The sequence below is a fragment of the Oryctolagus cuniculus genome, chromosome 1, assembly GCF_051225735.1.
Source record: "Oryctolagus cuniculus isolate XC-2025 breed Fujian yellow rabbit chromosome 1, ASM5122573v1, whole genome shotgun sequence".
Lineage (NCBI taxonomy): Eukaryota > Metazoa > Chordata > Mammalia > Lagomorpha > Leporidae > Oryctolagus > Oryctolagus cuniculus.
The window spans coordinates 178,680,156-178,700,620 of record NC_142867.1 but is presented as its reverse complement, the minus strand read 5'-3'; the positions used below and the strand labels follow the sequence as shown (position 1 = coordinate 178,700,620).

Below are 20,465 nucleotides of genomic sequence, written 5' to 3'. Positions count from 1 at the left end.
TTAATCCTCTGCTATTTTGATACATATACAAGGGTATTTCCAAAGGCTTAAGGAAAATGCACATTACATAAAAAACTATGTATGAATTTCAAAAATTTTTGCACCAAAATAAACTTATCTTTTCATTCTATTTTTCCACAAACTTTCTGAAGTTATCTTGTATTATCTTGTATTATTTTTAATACTCATGAAAAACACTGCAAGATAAAGATTATTAATACCATTTTACACACAGGCAAACAGATTCAAAGGGAGAAAATCAGTAGAGGCCATCCAACTACTCTAATATACTGCTAGAAACCAAAACCAGAACAATTGTTGTCCAAAATACATTTTTTCTATTATGCCATATTGACTGAGGCTAAGTCTTCATCAATGTCAAGATATAAAAGTTGAGGCCAGTGCTGTGGCATAGCAGGTAAAGCCACCACCTGCAGTGCCGGCATCCCATGTGAGTGCCGGTTGAGTTCCAGCTGCTCCAGTTCTGATCCAGCCTTCTGCTATGGCCTGGGAAATCAGAAGAAGATGGCCCAAGTCTTTGGGGCCCTGCACCCACGTGGGAGACCTGGAAGATGCTCCAGGCTCCTGACTTCCGATTGGCCCAGCTCTGGCCATTGCATCCATTTGGGTAGTGAACTGTAGATGGAAGACCTCTCTCTGCTTCTGCCTCTCTGTACCTCTGCCTTCCAAATAAATAAATAAATCTTTAAAAAAAAAAAAAAGACATAAAAGTTAACAGGAATATGAAGGAATTTCAAAAAGTTTATGGAAAAACTGAATACCAAAAACAGTAGATTGAAAACAAAGTACCAAACAAGCATAAATTCTGTTTCTGTTTCTTATTTCTTATTAACATGCTTTATCATGTGACATAAAGAATAAGTTTAGGTTTGATGCTAAATAGATTGTGTAATTTTAGAAATTTAAGATAATTGAGGGATAAAAGGACTCATTTCTTTGCCCAAGACATAATTCACATAAAGAGTTTGTTACTGGAACAGAAAGTCCTAAATGCAATGCTGGCTAACCATACAATGTTTAAATGAATCTTTACTGATAGTCTACTAAGAACCAAGGACAAGGATACTGCGATGAATCTACAACCAATATACACAGGGGACTGAAAAAACAAAAATCTTCAATTAAGTAAGTTCATAAAATGATTGGTAAATTTTAATGTATTATTAAAGAGGAATTCGGGTTTGTTATAAAATATCTTTAATCAGAAAAAGGAATGAGGAAGCCAGAGTTGTGGCATAGTGAGTAAAGATGCCGCCTGCAGTGAAGACATCTCATACGGGCGCTGGTTTGAGACCCGGCTCTCCACTTCCAATCAAGCTCGCTGCTATGGCTTGGGAAAGTAGAAGATGGCCCAAATCCTTGGGACCCTATACCCACGTGGGAGACCTGAGAAAGCTCCTGGCTCCTGGCTTCAGATCGGCTCAGCTCTGGCCATTGTGGCTATCTGGGGAGCGAACCAGCAGACGTAAGATCTTTCTCTGTCTGCCTCTGCCTTCACCACTCTATAACTCTGCCTTTCAAATAAATAAATAAATCTTAAAAAAAAAAGCAATGAGATGACAAAGAAAAATCTTTATTTGCACCTTGGTATACTATGTCTCACACTGCTAAATTGAAATTTCTGGCTTAATATAATGTTTTTTGTTTCATAATAATATCTTTGAGTACTCAAAACTTATTGTTCACTTTTTTGCACACTCAGAATGATTATCACAAATAGAAAAGCACCTAAATAATCATTTCTAATGCAAGTTCTTAAAGAAACACAAGCATATGCAAATATGCATTTATAGTTAAAACTTGGCACAAGGGCCTTGCTGATCTGCAATGGACAGAGTTGATTCAAAACATAAGTAACAGTAAAAGCAATTAAGGATATTCTTAATAAGGCTTAAAATAACAGATGGGAGCAAGCTTTTGGCCTAAAGATACCCATGTACCATATCAGAGTGCCTGGGTTCAATCTCTAGCTCCTATACCAAATTCCAGCTTTCTTCTAATAAGCACCCTGGGAAAAGGGAATGACTCAGGTGATGCCTCAAGTACTTAGATCCCTGCCACCTATATGGGAGACTTAGACTGTTGGGCCCAGCTCCAGTCCAGCTCCAGCTACTCTAGGCATTTCAGGAATGAACCAGCAGATATAAACTTGCTCTCCTTTTCTTTCGGTCCCTCTCCCTTGCAGATTAAAAAAATAGGATTAATACAGCTTTTTAAACAATCAGCATTTTTAAAAGATTTATTTATTTATTTATTTATTTATTTGAAAGGTGTAGTCACAGAGAGGGAGAGGGAGAGGCAGAGGCAGTGTGAAGTATTCCATCCTCTGGTTCAGTTCCCAAATGGCCACACAGCCAGAGCTGGGCCAGACAAAAGCAAGGAGCCAGGAGCTTCATCCAGGTCCCCAACATGGGTACAGGGGCCAAGCACTTGGGCTATCTTCTGCTGCCTTCCCAGGCACATTGGCAAGGAGCTGGATCAGAAGTGGAGTAGCCAGGACTCAAAGCAGAGCCCCTGTGGGATGCCAGCACTGCAGCCACTGGCTTAACTCACTTCACCATAGTGCTGGCCCCAAGAAATTAGCATTTTAAACTTAAGTTGAACATTTCAAACAGCGAAACATAATGCTTATCACTCCTAAATATTTAACTCAATCAAATGTTTAAATTTTTAACTTAAATATATGTTTAGGCATTATGAAGAAATGCTAAGTGAAAACAAAGAAACATCAGAATCTATTATTGTGAGAAGTCAGATAGGTTAATAGGGATCTCCATGGAATTTGGGATGTAAAATATTCACTACCTTCCCCAAAAGGTTATCTTTAGCAAGAATAAACAGGCCACCCTCATTCCTTCCAAATCTTCAAATTTACCTTGTAAATAGCAAGGGAGCTCTTCCTGAGCTCACAGCTCATTGTAAAAACGAATTACCTATCCCACCTTTAGCAAGCCAGATAGGATGGAGAATTGTAAATGAGGTCTTTTAATGGTTTTTGCCCCCACCTGGTAACTGAATGCCAATCTGATGGTAAAGTTTTTTTTTTTTTTTTCCTTTTGAAACTGTACTTAAAAAGCTCACTGCCACCAAACCCTTTGGGGTTTTTCCTCTCTTGGAAGCCCCCCTCCAAGTTACTCCAGCTGGAGGGCCTTGATTCTAATAAATACTTTTAAATCTCTTTGCAGTCTGCTTGGAAATTCTTCTTCCATGTGAGACAAAGAACCAATGTAACAATAAGTTCTCTGCAGCTGTTTTCCCACGACATTGTCAACATCACATACTTTTGCTCCCACAGCTCAACTTTTCATCTTCTCTTGCACCTAGTTACCTGTACATAATGTATTTGTAAGGGCTCAAGGAGTCAGTTAAGCTGAATTGAAATTGATCTGGGCCAAGCTGAATTGAAATTGATCTGGGCCAGCGCCGCAACTCATTAGGCTAATTCTCTGCCTTGCGGCACCCGCACACCAGGTTCTAGTCCTGGTTGGGGCACCGGATTCTGTCCTGGTTGCCCCTCTTCCAGGCCAGCTCTCTGCTGTGGCCAGGGAGTGCAGTGGAGGATGGCCCAAGTACTTGGGCCCTGCACCCCATGGGAGACCAGGAGAAGTACCTGACTCCTGCCTTCGGATCAGCGCGGTGCGCTGGCCGCAGTGCGCCGGCCACGGTGGCCATTGGAGGGTGAACCAATGGCAAAAGGAAGACCTTTCTCTCTGTCTCCCTCTCTCACTGTCCACTCTGCCTGTCAAAAAAAAAAAAAAAAGAAAGAAAGAAAGAAAGAAAGAAAGAAAGAAAGAAAGAAAGAAAGAAAGAAAGAAAGAAAGAAAGAAAGAAATTGATCTGGTTAGCTATCATCATCATCACTATCCACAGCTCTTCCTTGATCATATTAATGATATTTAATTTCTTAGTTTCTTATGTGCCTATCTCACATAATAAAATGTTACCCTCTGTTAGTTTTAACAAGTACTTAATTTTTCAGCAAATGGCTATGTTCCAATCTCAATATGGACCTTAACAAATCTCAATCTCTCCCTCTCTCTTTCTCTCTCTCTCTCTCACACACACACACACACACACATCCCACACACACAACCATTTGATTTTTCTCCCCAGATCAACAATGAGATTTAAATTTTTTAAATTTACTTATCTATATAGAATGTTTCAAGAAGCTTATGCCTATGACAGCTACATAAAATAAATACTTAAATACCCAAAGACACATACTTGATGAATAATATTCAATAGTATTAAATTTTAAGTGCCACTATGACAGATAAAAAGTGATATTTATATTATCAAAGATAATGCTCACATATAAATACTATTACTATTCTGGGTGAAATTCGGTAATCAATTTTTTAGTAAAAATTCAGAGTAGAATGCTTATTAACCCCTTTAGTTTTAAGTATCTTCTACAAAAGCAGAAAAACACCCTTCTGAAGTAAACCTAATGGATGACTTAAATTAGAAATATTATCAAGAAACAATAACTTCACCACAAGTATAACAATCAAAGCACTTTCCAAAAGCCTATAATGCCAACGATCAGCATTATTATATAACCAGTTAAGCCCCCAAAGTATAAGCAAAAAATATACACTTGACCATTTGCAATCACAAGTTCTTTAGAGAATAAAACATTCTTTGAATAAAACCTCATGAGAACTAGAATTCCCTTTTCAATATATGGTCTCTCCTAAAGCTGCAACTAAATATTACTGAGTGGCAGCAAAACAAATCTCAAGAAATGATGGACTTAAGAAAATTTCATTGAGGAAAGCACAAAACAAGTCTTAATAATACCAATTTGAAAATGAAAGGTCCCCTGCTTCAAGAGAAGCAGATATAAAAACTCAGTAATGGCTAAACAACTGGATCTATGGAGCCCCCCATGGACTTTAATACACATAATCATTAAACAGCCTAAGCTAGAAACTCAGTTTTAATTAGCAGTTGATTAAAAAGTTAGATTTTGAAATTAATAGTTCAATTTTTAATCAAGACTTCCAAAAATCAAATTGCCTCAACTTTCATGTTGTGTTCACATGTTCACAAGAACATAAAATTAATTGTTAATTCCTTACATGTTCTATGCTAAAAATAATGATACCATTAATTTACTAATCATATCTTTTCAATCCACACATATAATAGGAAGGATTTCTCTGACATAAAAGTACAATTAAAGTTGGTTAGGTCTATATTTGTTTAAATACCTGTTACCGGAGAAGGCAAGGTTCTTGTCTTCACGCAAGAAAGAATTCAGGTGTGAGAAAGAGAGTAGTGGAAAGCAAAATAGCAAGGTTTATTAGCATAGGGACATCTGTAAGAACGGATGGGCACCTCTCCAGACTGAACCTGAGAGAGTGCCCCGTCACTCAGACTGGGGGAGAGCGAGGTTACATGGTTGAATAGAGAGAATACACCTGGGCAGGCCAGGCAAGTGGCTCAGCAGAGAGGCAGAGGGCTGAGCGTGCAGTCCAGTTGAGGCTGGGGTTTTTAAGGGGATGGACCTTGCCTTCCTGCCTCTTCTCCTCCTGGAAAAAAGGACTTTTTGGATGTAAATACTAAAAATTCATTTCTGAGTTTTCCCCCTTAAGTTATCAGACAGGGGGAAGCCTGGCTGGCATTGCCCTGCCTTAGAGGAACCTTAGAGGAAGGATGGTTATCGGGTAGAAGGGGCAAGGCATTTGAAGTGCAGATACTGGGCTGCACCTGGAAGGTTATTGGGATGACTTTGAGATGCAGATGCTGGACCTAGATGTCAACTCCTTAGGCCTTTGTCACACACACATAAGCTCATTTCTGACTTCCTACCTAACATTCCCCCCTCTAGAGAGAAATACCCATAATTCTTTTTGGGATAAATGGATGGAGCTCCATCTTCTGTAGCTACTTCAAAGCTGACGTATGGACGTCAAGATGGATATAGGTATTTCCTCTTGCTATGTGTCCTATGGTGTGCAACAGTGGCCTTGGAGAGACTGTTCTGCTTTGTATTGTATTAATAACACATTGATCTCACTAGCAAACCTACAGAAGCAAGTGACCTTAATTTTCTCTTCCAATGCAAGAGACTATAAAAACCAATACTTGAATAATGGCCATGAACACGACCTAAACTAGAAAACAAGCTATTACCTCAAAGGGGAAGAAAAATTACCTATGGGTAACTTATGCTTCCCATATATATTCAATAAAATACTGAAAATATCATACTCAGAAGAAATCTAACTATGAGAAAGACACATTAGGGTACATAAGATAATAGGAAGTCCTTATGTTAAGGCAGCTGGGTAGATATTAGCCTATGTGTATGAGAGGGATGAAGAGAAAGATAAATTTTAAAGAAAATAAGTTTATGTACAATGGAATGAAGAAACAAGTCCTGAAAGCAGGCTCCAGCCTCCTGTCTGTCTCCCCTAACCCAAGGTGTCCTTGCCTGTCCTTTATCAAAAGGAACTTAACTGAACTGAGGGAGTGATACAGCTGTCCTGACAAGGTTATCATCACTGGACTGAATGAGTCACTTGCTTCTCCAATAGATAAGAACCTTGATGGTCAGCACTGTCTGGAAGGGCTTGTTTAGGAAAATTCCACATTTGCCTGCGCCGCGGCTCAACAGGCTAATCCTCCACCTAGCGGCACCAGCACACCGGGTTCTAGTCCTGGTTGAGGCGCCAGATTCTGTCCCAGTTGCCCCTCTTCCAGGCCAGCTCTCTGCTGTGGCCAGGGAGTGCAGTGGAGGATGGCCCAAGTCCTTGGGCCCTGCACCCCATGGGAGACCAGGAAAAGCACCTGGCTCCTGCCTTCAGATCAGCACGGTGCGCCGGCCACGGCGGCCATTGGAGGGTGAACCAACGGCAAAGGAAGACCTTTCTGTCTCTCTCTCACTGTCCACTCTGCCTGTCAAAATAAATAAAAATAAATTTAAAAAATAAAAGAAAGAAAATTCCACATTCAAAAATCCTTCACCATTAGTTTCCCAGAAGAAGGAGGAAAGAAGAAATGGGGGACCCATACTTATGTCCATAAAATCCCAGTCTGAATGCAGACTGCGCTCTCAGTCCTTTACTGAGACATCCGCCTGGTCTATCAGGTGTAAGAATTTCTGTCTCTTCACCTTTTTCAAAAAATTCTTTGCTAATCGCTTTCTTGTCTGCTTTATCAACCACATACTTCATCATAGAAAGAACAAGCTCCCAGGGTTCAAATCTATGGTTCTACTGAAATGTAAAAGCTTCCTAATAAGTCATTTACTCTTTAGTCAACAACAATTATGAGCTTAAAACACACAAAAGTAAGACTTTGAAGATGTGGAACTAGGAAAACTCAATTTTTATGCCTTTAAAATTGTATCAGTGAATACTTCCATATAGAAAAATTTTTAAAATGTTTTCCTCCCAAAGGAAAACCTATTTTATAGGTTTAACCCTATCACTAATGTATCACCAATCTATTTAATAAATCAATAAAGGAATATGTATAAAAATGCATTTTGGAAAAGTGATAAATTAGTTTTTTATAAAAACACTATATTTATTGTTTAAAGTAATAATGTTCTAACTAAATAATTTTTAAACTTTATATTATGATCAAGGAAAAAAAATAGAGAACAGTACTAATAAGCATAAAGCAGAAAAGTTAAAAGAGAAAGTGATTGGCCGGCACCGCGGCCCACTAGGCTAATCCTCTGCCTGCGGTGCTGGCACCTTGGGTTCTAGTCCTGGTTGGGGCGCCAGTTCTGTCCCAGTTGCTCCTCTTCCAGTCCAGCTCTCTGCTGTGGCCCAGGAAGGCAGTGGAGGATGGCCCAAGTCCTTGGGCCCTGCACCCGCATGGGAAACCAGGAGGAAGCACCTGGCTCCTGGCTTCGGATCAGCACAGCGCACTGGCCGTAGCGGCCATTTGGGGGGTGAACCAACGGAAGGAATACCTTCCTCTCAGTTTCTCTCTCACTGTCTAACTCTGCCTCGCAAAAAAAAAAAAAAAAAAAAAAAAGAGAGAGAGAGAAAAAGTGATGGAACAAAGACATAAGCCTCAGCCATTCTCCCTCTTTGCCCAAAAGATAGATAAACATTGGAATTTATTTCTTGCTCTTGAATCTCAATTGGGTCTCACACCCTGTTGCCTTCATACCCCAACCCCCACGGCCACCTGAAAGACCAGTTGCTGGAACACTTGAAAGACCAGTTACGGGAATTCTCCTCTGCCTACTGTCCCTTACCCCCACCCCTATCCCTAGCCCTCCTAAAATATAAAAAGGCCCAGCCCCCAGGGCTTGGGGTCTTCTGCCATGTGTTCCATCAGTGTGCATGCAAGCAGTTGGTCACCACCTCTATGAATTTATTTTCTCTGAATAAATTCGATCTGGCTGTAAATTCATACACTGTCTATTCTCTATTCTGCACCTCTTTTCCTCACATTTATGCTGCCCCATGTAAGGAGGCACCATTATGCAACTCTTTTCCTAACAGAAAGCTAATAGGGAAGAGAAAAGGAGAAAAGGAGACAAGAGAAAAAACAGAAAAGCGGAAGGTAGGAGCTTGAGATTAAAAAAAAAAAAATGGGGTGAATACATCAATAGTTTGAACCACTTAAAGGGGACACAACTTAGTTTGTAAGCTGAATAAATTTTAGCAATCTATTAGGTCTTCAGCAAAGAACTGAAATTCACAGATCTGAAACTGCTTTCAGCAATCCATAAAGCTTTGTAGAACAATTAGTCTACAATTTTCAGAACAATAGTGTTTAACAGAATGAATATCAAGCAAACAAAGGATGCTGGTAAGCTGCAACTTGTCTTACTTTAAACCATTCATCAAACTGTGATGTTAAAAAAGAAAACGTGATTAACCAAGTAAATTTTTTTTTAACCACAGAGCACCCATATGCTCATGGTGAGCAAAAACCCATTTCATTTTATTATCTGTCTAATCACAGGGTGCAAGAAGACCAGAATTAGAAGAATATCTTACATACTGCATCCTTAGTTCTAACTCTGGGTCACAATATACTGAGTACAATGTCTAGTAAGCAAGTATACAAGCACCCTGCAATATTTTTCTCCACCGATGATTCATATTTCTGAACCAGCAATCCATGTAATTTACGTTAATGAACAGACACTAGAGATTTACTATACAGAGATGTCCTAACTTCCTAAAAAATCCCACCTCAAAATACCCAAACTACAAACTGACCCATGGAGCAAGTAATGATATCAGTCCCTGACTCACAACACACTGAGTATCTCGAGATAGGGACTGTACATATACTAGATCATTTGAAAATGCTAAAGAGTTTTAATTTTATCCCACTACCACCTTTCAACCTAGACAACATTTTCCTGGCCACCACTACTTACTATAACCCAGTCGCCACCTTTTTGAGAAGAAACAGAATTCATTTTCCTCAGTAACTACTATCACTAAGATTTATGGAATGTGACTGAAAATGAAGAAGCCAAGCCCCTAAGGAAGGTATGTGAAGAAGACAAAGAGGTAGTAGGGTTAGGAATAATCTGCAGCAACCAAATAAACCCAGCCCCCCAAAAAATTTTTTTGAGATGCAGAGAGACACAGAAAGAAAAATAGACAGGGGCTAGTGCTGTGGTGCAGCAGGTTAAAGCCCCAGCCTGCAGAATCAGCATCCCATATGAGTGCCAATTTGAGTCCCAGCTGCTAAACCCCAGATCCAGCTCCCTGCTATGGCCTGGGAAATCAGCAGAGGATGGCCCAAGTCCTTGGGCCCCTGCACCCATGCGGGAGACCAGGAAGAGTCTCCTGGCTCCTGGCTCCTGGCTTTGGATCAGCTCTGCTCCAGCCATTGCGGCCATCTGGGGAGTGAACCAGCAGATGGAAGACCTCTTTTTCTCTCTGTTTCTACCTCTCTCTATAACTCTGCTTTCCAAATAAATATTTAAAAATTAATTTAAAAAAAGGAAAGAAAAATAGACAGAATTCCTGTCTGTTGATTCACTCTCTAACTACCTGTACAGCTTGGGGAGGGCCAAGACAAAGCAAGGAAGCAGGAACTCAATCCACATCTCTCATGTGTGTGGCAGGAACCCAATCACTTGAGCCATCACCTGCTACTTCCCAGATTCTACATTGGTGAGAAGCTAGAATCAGGATCCAGAGCTAGGAATTGAACACAGACTCTCTAACATGAAATGAGTGTATTAACTGGCATCTTAACCTATAGACAAAACATCCACCCCTCAATTGACAAATTTTCATCAAGGCAAACACTATAGTAGACTATGAGTATATAAAATGAATGAAATTAACCTCAGTGTATTCATAGTCACTTAGGAGGAATAATTCACTAAGATTTTTGCGAGTGTTATGATAAAGATATTTAAGAATGAAAGAAATATAGTTGGTGAGGGGAAGAATTTTGACTTAAGGCAGGAGGAAGAGTAGGAAAAGACTGAATCATGGAAAAGTTTCACAGATTGCAAGATATCCAAACTGGGCATTACATAATGTATGAGAATCTATTAATGGAAAAGAAGAGAAAGAACACTTTAGTCAACATGGGTCAAAAAAAATTAATAGCTTGAACAAATGCATGCACATTTTTTAAAAAAATATGTATTTAAAAACCCAAAAGCATTCTATTGTGGCTGAAGCAAGACAGAGAGAGCAACGGCAAAGATGCTATAAAAGTTAACACAAAGCCAAAGACGAGGGGTTTAGATTACCTGACAAGAAGATGCACTTTATTCACTCTGAAAGCAACAGGCAGACACTAATGCTTTTTGCATAACGGGAGGTTGACAAGAACAGGTCAATATTTGAGAAAGAGAAATTTGGTGATGGTATGAAAGCTAGATTACTGAGGAATTTAGCTAGAGTAATCAGGTACAAAAAATTATAAAAGGAAGTCTTTGAAATCCTCAGATCTATTGATTCTAAAACCTGAGTCTTGCTTTTACATGAGTAATACTACTGTATACACTTTAAAAAAAATCCTGTATAATTTTAAAACATTTTATAATTCAGTTTTACTAATTCAGCTAGTGTCCCCAATTATTCCAAATCAGAGAGGTCTTATTAGGTAAGTCTTTGATGTAATCAGCATTTCTAGATTTGAAATTTGTATCAATGTCACTAAAATTAGTTTCATACTCTATCAACTCATAGTATGTAGTGTGGAGAAAAAACCCTACTACTCATCAAACATGACCCAATAAAGTAAGTGCCATAGGGTTTTCTTTTTTATCCTTACCATTACAAGTTCTTCCTGTAATTCACTGCAACTTTTTTCATTATACTGAAGTCTCTTTGAAAGGTCTATAATTACTTTCTTCTGTTCCTCGATCTCTTCATTTAGTTTCTTGTTTTTGGAGAAATACTCTCTTTCTAACCTGAAAAGTTAAAGTGTCAGAGCAGATTTTTCAAATATGCTTTTATCAATTATTACTGTACATCTTTAACGTAAGTTGCAGATGTACTATATATTATGTTAGCAGGTCAAAAAACTTTTTAAAGACCATCTTCCCTCTTTTCAAATAAAAAGGATTACATTTTTTAGTATTTGCTTTTTTTATTTTTACCAGAACTCCACCTGGGTCTCCCACATAAGTGGCAGGAACCCCAGAACAACAGCTATCACCTAATGCTTCTGAAGTGCACACTAGCAGGAAAACTGCAACTGGAAGCAGAGCCAGGACCTAGAACCTAGGCACTCTAATATAGGACAAAAGCATTCCACGTGGTGTCTTAATCACTACACCAAACACCCACCCCCAGGATTACACATTTCAAATGAAAAAGTTTAAGCAAATAATGCTTCTCCATTGATATCAGGTATTTATTTATACTATGCCCAACATGATAAGCAAAATATTTTACTATTTTACTAAAAATCAATTGATTTGAAAGGCAGAATGATAGAGAGAGAGAGAATGACAGAGAGAGAGAGAGAAAAAGAGAGAGCGTGAGCACAAGAGCTCTTCAATCCACTGGTTCATTTCCAAATGCCAATTACAGCTGTGGTTGGATCAGGCTGAAGCCAGAAGCCATGAAATTATTCTGAGTCTCCCACATAGGTGGCAGGTACCTAAACACTTGAGCCATCATCCCCTGCCTTCCTAGGCAAGTTAGCAGGAAGCCAGATAAGAAGCACCGGAGCCAAGACTTGAACCTGTACTTTGATTTGGGATGGGAGTACCCCAAGCTGCAGCTTAACCCACTACACCACAAGGCCTGTCACTCACACCATTATTTTATTTTATATTTTAAGATTTATTTATTTTATATCAGGGGCAGAGTTATAGACAGAGAGAGGGAGAGACAGATAAAAAGGTCTTCAATCCACTGGTTTACTCCCCAGCTGGCCACAACGACTGGAGCTGGGCCGATCTGAAGCCAGGAGCCAGGAGCTTCTCTGGGGTCTCCAACATGGGTGCAGGGGCCTAAGCACTCAGGCAATCTTCACTACTTTCCTAAGCCATCAGCAAGGAGCTAGATTGGAAGTGGAGCAGCCAGGACTCAAACTGGTGCCCATAAAAATGGATCAAAATAAATAATATGAAAATTAGGAAATCAATCCAGAATTCTCCAACATATAAATACTGAAGTTCCAGAAAGAGAAAATAAAAGAATACAAAGAAATCAACAAAGCATGAGAAAATGTTCAGGATCACTAGCCATCAGGGAAATGCAAATCAAAACCACAACGAGGTTCACCCTCACCCCGTTAGAATGGTATTCACATAGAAATCAACAAACAACTAATGCTGGCAAGGATGTGGAGGAAAAGGTACACTAATCCACTGTTGGTAGGAATGTAAACTGGTAAAGCCACTATGGAAGTCAGTTTGGAGATATCTCAGAAATCTGAGTATAGACCTACCACATGACCCAATCATCCCACTCCTGGGAATTTACCCAAGGGAAATGAAATCAGCAAATATTCAATAAATAAAAGGTTTCTTTGAGGAAAAAAAAACTGTGCATCAAATTTATAACTCTGAAATATATATACAAGCTTTTTAGTGGGATCCTGCTTAAATCTTCCAAGCTAAAAACAGAAGCTTAAGAATCTTAACCACTGGCCGGCGCCGCAGCTCAATAGGCTAATCCTCTGCCTTGCGGCGCCAGCACACGAGGTTCTAGTCCCGGTCGGGGCACCAGATTCTGTCCCGATTGCCCCTCTTCCAGGCCAGCTCTCTGCTGTGGCCAGGGAGTGCAGTGGAGGACGGCCCAAGTGCTTGGGCCCTGCACCCGCATGGGAGACCAGGAGAAGCACCTGGCTCCTGGCTTCGGATCAGCGCGATGCGCCGGTCGCAGCGTGGCAGCCATTGGAGGGTGAACCAATGGCAAAAGGAAGACCTTTCTCTCTGTCTCTCTCACTACCCACTCTGCCTGTCAAAAAAAAAAAAAAAAAAAAAAAAGAATCTTAAACACTGCAAGGTTCAGGCAGCACTACCAATTGCTATATCAGGTCTTCCCGGTAGGTAAAACAACATCCCATCCTAAAACTCTCCAAGTTGCAGATTAAGGCTATGACTACATTAAAGAGTTCAAAGAACTTGCAATACATTAAACAAACTTAGAACTAGTTTGAGAAATAAATGCTTGACAGTATGACCCTCAATATTTTAAAAATATTTTTTAAAGAAAAACCCAAAGAATAGTCAGGAGCACAGGTAGAAAATGAAATAACCTATCCAACTATCCCTCAAGTCATGTCATTCTTTCTGACACCACAGATAACTGAAATGGAACTGCTGGCTGCCATATTACATACATGGACAAAGAAGGCAGGATTGGAGAAAGGAAGTCACAGAAATTATCAATGACTGTAACCATCACTTAATATTCATTATGTCTCATTACTGAACTTTCATTAATAGAGCACAGTTATATAAAATGGAAGATATGGAACATTAGGTTAAAGCATTAAGATTGTTAGCTAGTGCTTAGTTGCAACATTTAACTAATATTTAGGATGGTCAGTTGGTGCTTATTAGAATAAAAAATTTGAGTAAAACTTTAAAGCACCAAAACACAAACAAAAACAAAAGTTAAGGAAAAAATTTTCTCTGATGAAAAGTACAAGTATGTAGGGTAGCATCTTGGAGCTTAATTGCTAACAAGTATCTTAAAATTCCTCTGGTCTGGTGCCAGCACTGTGGTGTAGCAGGTAAAGCCACTGCTTGCAAAGCTGGAATCCCATATGGGCACCAGTTCAAATCCTGGCTGCCCAACTTCTAACCCAGCTTCCTGCAAATGTGCCTGAGAAAGTAGCAGAAGATGGTTAAGTACTTGGGCTCCTGCATCCCTGTAGGAGACTCAGATGAAGCTCCTGGCTCCTGGCTTCAACTTGGCCAGTCCCAGCCATTGTACCATTTGGGGAGTGAATCAGCAGATGAAAGACCTCTCTCTATCTCCCTCTCTCTCCATCTCTGTAACTAACTCTGCCTTTCAAATAAACAAAATAAATCTTTGGGAAAAAAAAAGAAAGAAAGAATTATCCACCTCTGCTTTAAATTTCCAAAGGCAGACAATTCACTTGTTCCCAAAGAGGCCCATTATTTTATTTTATAGTTAGAAAGCTTTACTTGTTGAAAGCTCATTCTGATTTCTAACAGGTTCACCTATAGGTCCTAATGATTACCTCAAAGCAAGGGTAAAGCAGACCGCACTATATTCTACATAAAAGTCTTACAAATGTAGTTATATGCAGAATAATATTTGAGTACATATTGGAATGCAAGTAAATACATTAAATGTATAGATTCAAACAATCATTCAAAAGAAATGAAGGAGAATTAAATTCTAATAAAATTCACAAAATATCACTTGGGTCATATTAGAGGAAGAAAATTTTCAGTCAAGAAATTCTACTTAAAAACATTATAAGCATTATAATAAAGGCAGTCATAATTTAAATTTTTCCAAATCATTCAGTAAGTGCTATCTTTAAGATTTTTGCCATACCTGTAATACTGCAGAACTTCACAAAGTTTGTGGAAAATGGAATTAAAACATGTTTAGGGGTGGGCACTTTGTTCTAGTGGTTAAGACACCCATGTCCCATATCAGAGTACATGGATTTAATACCAGCCTTGAATAGAGGCAGAGCCAAGATGGCGGAATAGTGAGGGCGCACACCGATAGTCCAGGAAAAGTTAGTTTAATAAAAGTGGAGTTACTGTAGCCTTAGGAAAAGGTTCAGGAAAAAATTGCAGAGGAAATTCTTCTGGATCTAGTGGATGTGACATGGAGGACCTACGGGGAGAGCAAGGTAGCCCACCGCATGGAAGCCCAGCCACAGAGTCTGCGCGCCAGCACTGGAAGGGGAGGTGAGACAAAAACCTCAGTGACCCAAGACATTGGAGGGGAAAGGCAGAAAGAGCCTAGAGGGAACGAGGCCTGAAGCCCCACGGGGGAAAGTTCACCAGGCTGACTAGAGGAGAGAAAAAAATGAATAAATAAGGGGAACCAGCACAGACACTAGCCTCTCTCTCCACTCACCTTACAAAGCCAAGCAAGACAAAGAGCAGGCACCATTTTACATATGTAAAGGGGGGCCCACCATTAGCCAAGCAGAAAAACCTGACTCTGGTGGGGAGAAATAACAGGAGGTTAGGACCTAGTGAAAGTGTGGAGCCAACGAACTGAGACTGTGAAAATCTGAGGAGGGGGGCGAGAGAACTCACCAAGTATACAATCTCGGTAACCTTGGCAACCCGGTGAGAGACTGCAGAGAAATTTGAGACCACACTGAGGGCTGCATAAACTCTTTGTGTGGTCCCAGACGAACACCCACAGGGGCCAGATTTCGTACATGAACTACCCTCAATTCCACTCAGCTGTGCGGAATTACTTCCCAACTGAGTCAAAAAAAAAAGAGAGAGAGAGAACAATCTGGGTGAGTCACCTTAGGCACACCCTTAACCCTGAAGAACCAAACAGAGCTCTCTGGCCACACCCATCACAGCCTCTAAGGATCCATCAAAAGCAGACAGTCCACTTAATCTAGAGTCATAGTATAATGAGAAAAAGCACCACAGCGAAGAAACCAAAGAATATCTCCACAATGTCAAACAAATGCAGAAACTGAGGTAACAAGAACAAGGAAGACACTATGATGCCCCAAATGAAAAAGACTCCCCAATTCAAGATTATGAAGATGATGAGATAGAAGAAATGCAAGAAGTGGATCTAAAAAAAAACTGATAAGAACATTAAGAAGTTCTCAAAAACAAATTCTTGAACTACAGAAATCCTTAATGGACAAGATAGAAAATCTCTCTCTCTCGTGAAAATGAAATATTATGGAGGAATCAAAAGGAAATGAAACAACTAGTAGAAGATGAAACTGTGACGAGAAATCGAGAAATAGTGATGAGAAATCATAATGAAATGAAGAATTCAATAGATCAAATGATAAACACATTAGAGAGCCTTAAAAACAGAATGGGTGAAGCAGAAGAGAGAATATCGGACTTAGAAGACAGAGAACAGGAAAGGATACAGTCAGACCAAAGAAAAGAAGAGGAAATTAGAAATCTAAAAAATATTGTCAGGAATCTACGGGATACTATTAAAAAACCCAACATTCGGGTTCTAGGAGTTCCTGAAGGCATGGAGAGGGAGAAAGGATTAGAAGGCCTTTTTAGTGAGATATTAGCAGAAAATTTCCCAGGTTTGGAGAAGGACAGAGAGATCCAAGTACAGGAAGCTCATGGAACCCCTAATAAACATGACCAAAAGAGATCCTCACCACAACACATTGTAATTAAACTCACCGCAGTGAAACATAAAGAAAAGATCCTAAAATGTGCAAGAGAGAAACGTCAGATTACTCTCAGAGGATCTCCAATCAGACTCACAGCTGACTTCTCATCAGAAACCCTACAAGCTAGGAGGGAATGGCGAGATATAGCCCAGGAACTAAGAGAGAAAAACTGCCAGCCCAGAATATTATATCCTGCAAAGCCCTCATTTGTGAATGAAGGTGAAATAAAGACCTTTCACAGCAAACAGAAAGAAAGAATTTGTCGCCACTCGTCCAGCCCTGCAAAAGATGCTTAAAGATGTGTTGCACACAGAAACACAGAAACACGGTCATCAATATGAAAGAAGGTAAACGAGGGAAACCTCACAGCAAAAGATCACAGGAAGTTCAAAACATATTAGAAAATATCTTTGGCAAATGGCAGGGCAAAGTTACTACTTATCAATAGTCACATTGAACGTTAATGGCCTGAACTGTCCAGTTAAAAGACACCGATTGGCTGATTGGGTTAAGGAACAAAACCCATCTATTTGCTGCTTACAAGAAACACATCTTTCCAACAAAGATCCATACAGACTGAAAGTGAAAGGCTGGAAAAAGATATACCATGCCAACAGAAATGAAAAAAGAGTGGGCGTAGCCATCTTAATATCAGACAACATAAACTTTACCACAAAAACTGTTAAGAGAGACAAAGAGGGGCACTATATAATGATTACGGGATCAATTCAACAGGAAGATATTACAATTATCAATGTATATGCACCTAATTACAGGGCACCAGTTTATTTAAAAGATTTGTTAAGGGACTTAAAGGGAGACTTAGACCCCAATACAATAGTACCGGGGGACTTCAATACTCCACTCTCAGAAATAGACAGATCAACAGGACAGAAGATCAACAAGGATACAGTAGAGTTAAACGACACTATAGCCCAAATGGATCTAACAGATATCTACAGAACTTTTCATCCTACACATAAAGCATTTACATTCTTCTCAGCAGTACATGGAACCTTCTCTAGCATTGACCAAATACTAGGCCATAAAGCAAGTCTCAGCAAATTCAAAAGAATTAGAATCATACCATGCAGCTTCTCAGACCATAAAGGAATGAAGTTGGAAATTAGCAACTCAGGAATCCCTAGAGCATATGCAAACACATGGAGATTGAACAACATGCTCCTGAATGAACAATGGGTCATAGAAGAAATCAAAAGAGAAATCAAAAATTTTCTGGAAGTAAATGAGGATAACAGCACAACATACCAAAACTTATGGGACGCAGCAAAAGCAGTGTTAAGAGGAAAGTTTATATCAATAGGTGCCTACATCAAGAAATTGGAAAGGCACCAAATAGATGAGCTTCCAATTCACCTCAAGGATCTAGAAAATCTGCAGCAAACCAGACACAATTCTAGTAGGAGAAGAGAAATAATTAAAATCAGAGAAGAAATCAACAGTATTGAATCCAAAAAACATTACAAAAAATCAGCCAAACAAGGAGCTGGTTTTTTGAAAAAATAAACAAAATTGACACCCCATTGGCCCAACTAACTAAAAAAAGAAGAGAAAAGACCCAAATCAATAAAATCAGAGATGAAAAAGGAAACATAACAACAGACACCACAGAAATAAAGAGAATCATCAGAAATTACTCAAGGACTTGTATGTCAGCAAACAGGGAAATCTATCAGAAATGGATAGATTCCGGGACACATGCAACCTACCTAAATTGAACCAGGAAGACATCAAAAACCTAAACAGACCCATAACTGAGACAGAAATTGAAACAGTAATAAAGGCCCTCCCAACAAAGAAAAGCTCAGGACCAGATGGATTCACTGCTGAATTCTACCAGACATTTAAAGAAGAACTAACTCCAATTCTTCTCAAACTATTCAGAACAATCGAAGAAGAGGGAATCCTCCCAAATTATTTCTATGAAGCCAGCATCACCTTAATTCCTAAGCCAGAAAAAGATGCAGCATTGAAAGAGAAATACAGACCAATATCCCTGATGAACATAGATGCAAAAATCCTCAATAAAATTCTGGCCAATAGAATGCAACAACACATCAGAAAGATCATCCACCCAGACCAAGTGGGATTTGTCCCTGGTATGCAGGGATGGTTCAATGTGCGCAAGACAATCAACGTGATACACCACATTAACAGACTGCAGAAGAAAAACCATATGATTATCTCAATAGATGCAGAGAAAGCATTTGATAAAATACAACACCCTTTCATGATGAAAACTCTAAGCAAACTGGGTATGGAAGGAACATTCCTCAATACAATCAAAGCAACTTATGAAAAACCCAAGGCCAACATCCTATTGAATGGGGAAAAGTTGGAGCATTTCCACTGAAATCTGGTACCAGACAAGGATGCCCACTCTCACCACTGCTATTCAATATAGTTCTGGAAGTTTTAGCCAGAGCTATTAGGCAAGAAAAAGAAATTAAAGGGATACAAATTGGGAAGGAAGAACTCAAACTATCCCTCTTTGCAGACAATAAGATTCTTTATTTAGAGGATCCAAAGAACTCTACTAAGAGACTATTGGAATTCATAGAGTTTGGCAAAGTAGCAGGATATAAAATCAATGCACAAAAATCAACAGCCTTTGTATACACAGGCAATGCCATGGCTGAGAAAGAACTTCTAAGATCAATCCCATTTCACAATAGCTACAAAAACAATCAAATACCTTGGAATAAACTTAACCAAGGACGTTAAAGATCTCTATGATGAAAATTACAAAACCTTAAAGAAAGAAATAGAAGAGGATACCAAAAAATGGAAAAATCTTCCACGCTCATGGATTGGAAGAATCAATATCATCAAAATGTCCAATCTCCCAAAAGCAATTTATAGATTCAATGCAATACCAATCAAGATACCAAAGACCTTCTTCGCATATCTGAAAAAAATGATGCTGAAATTCATATGGAGACACAGAAGACCTCGAATAGCTAAAGCAATCTTGTACAACAAAAACAAAGCCGGAGGCATCACAATACCAGATTTCAGAACATACTACAGGGCAGTTGTTATCAAAACAGCTTGGTACTGGTACAGAAACAGATGGATAGACCAATGGAACAGAATTGAAACACCAGAAATCAATCCAGACATCTACAGCCAACTTATATTTGATCAAGGATCCAAAACCAATCCCTGGAGTAAGGACAGTCTATTCAATAAATGGTGCTGGGAAAATTGGATTTCCATGTGCAGAATCATGAAGCAAGACCCCTACCATTCACCTTACACAAAAATTCACTCAACAGGGATTAAAGACTTAAATCTACGACCCGACACCATCAAATTATTAGAGAGCATTGGAGAAACACTGCAAGATATAGGTACTGGCAAAGACTTCTTGGAAAAGACCCCAGAAGCACAGGCAGTCAAAGCCAAAATTAACTATTGGGATTGCATCAAATTGAGAAGGTCCTGTACTTCAAAAGATACAGTCAGTGAGTGAAGAGGCAACAGACAGAATGGGAAAAAATATTTGCAAGCTATGCAACAGATAAAGGGTTGATAACTAGAATCTACAAAGAAATCAAGAAACTCCACAACATCAAAACAAACAACCCACTTAAGAGATGGGCCAAGGACCTCAATCCACATTTTTCAAAAGAGGAAATCCAAATGGCCAACAGACACATGAA

At 39.3% G+C, this 20,465-nt stretch overlaps 1 protein-coding gene across 6 annotated transcripts in view; it reads right to left on the bottom strand.

Moving 5' to 3' along the window:
• Positions 1–20,465, bottom strand: part of CCDC171 (coiled-coil domain containing 171) — a 394,098-nt gene that overhangs the window by 276,783 nt on the left and 96,850 nt on the right. For all 6 annotated transcript variants that reach the window (XM_089317363.1, XM_089317367.1, XM_070052470.2 and 3 more), the window contains one exon: positions 11,257–11,395. In XM_089317363.1, coding sequence (XP_089173489.1) covers positions 11,257–11,395 — 139 coding nt within the window. The remainder of the gene's footprint in view (positions 1–11,256; positions 11,396–20,465) is intronic.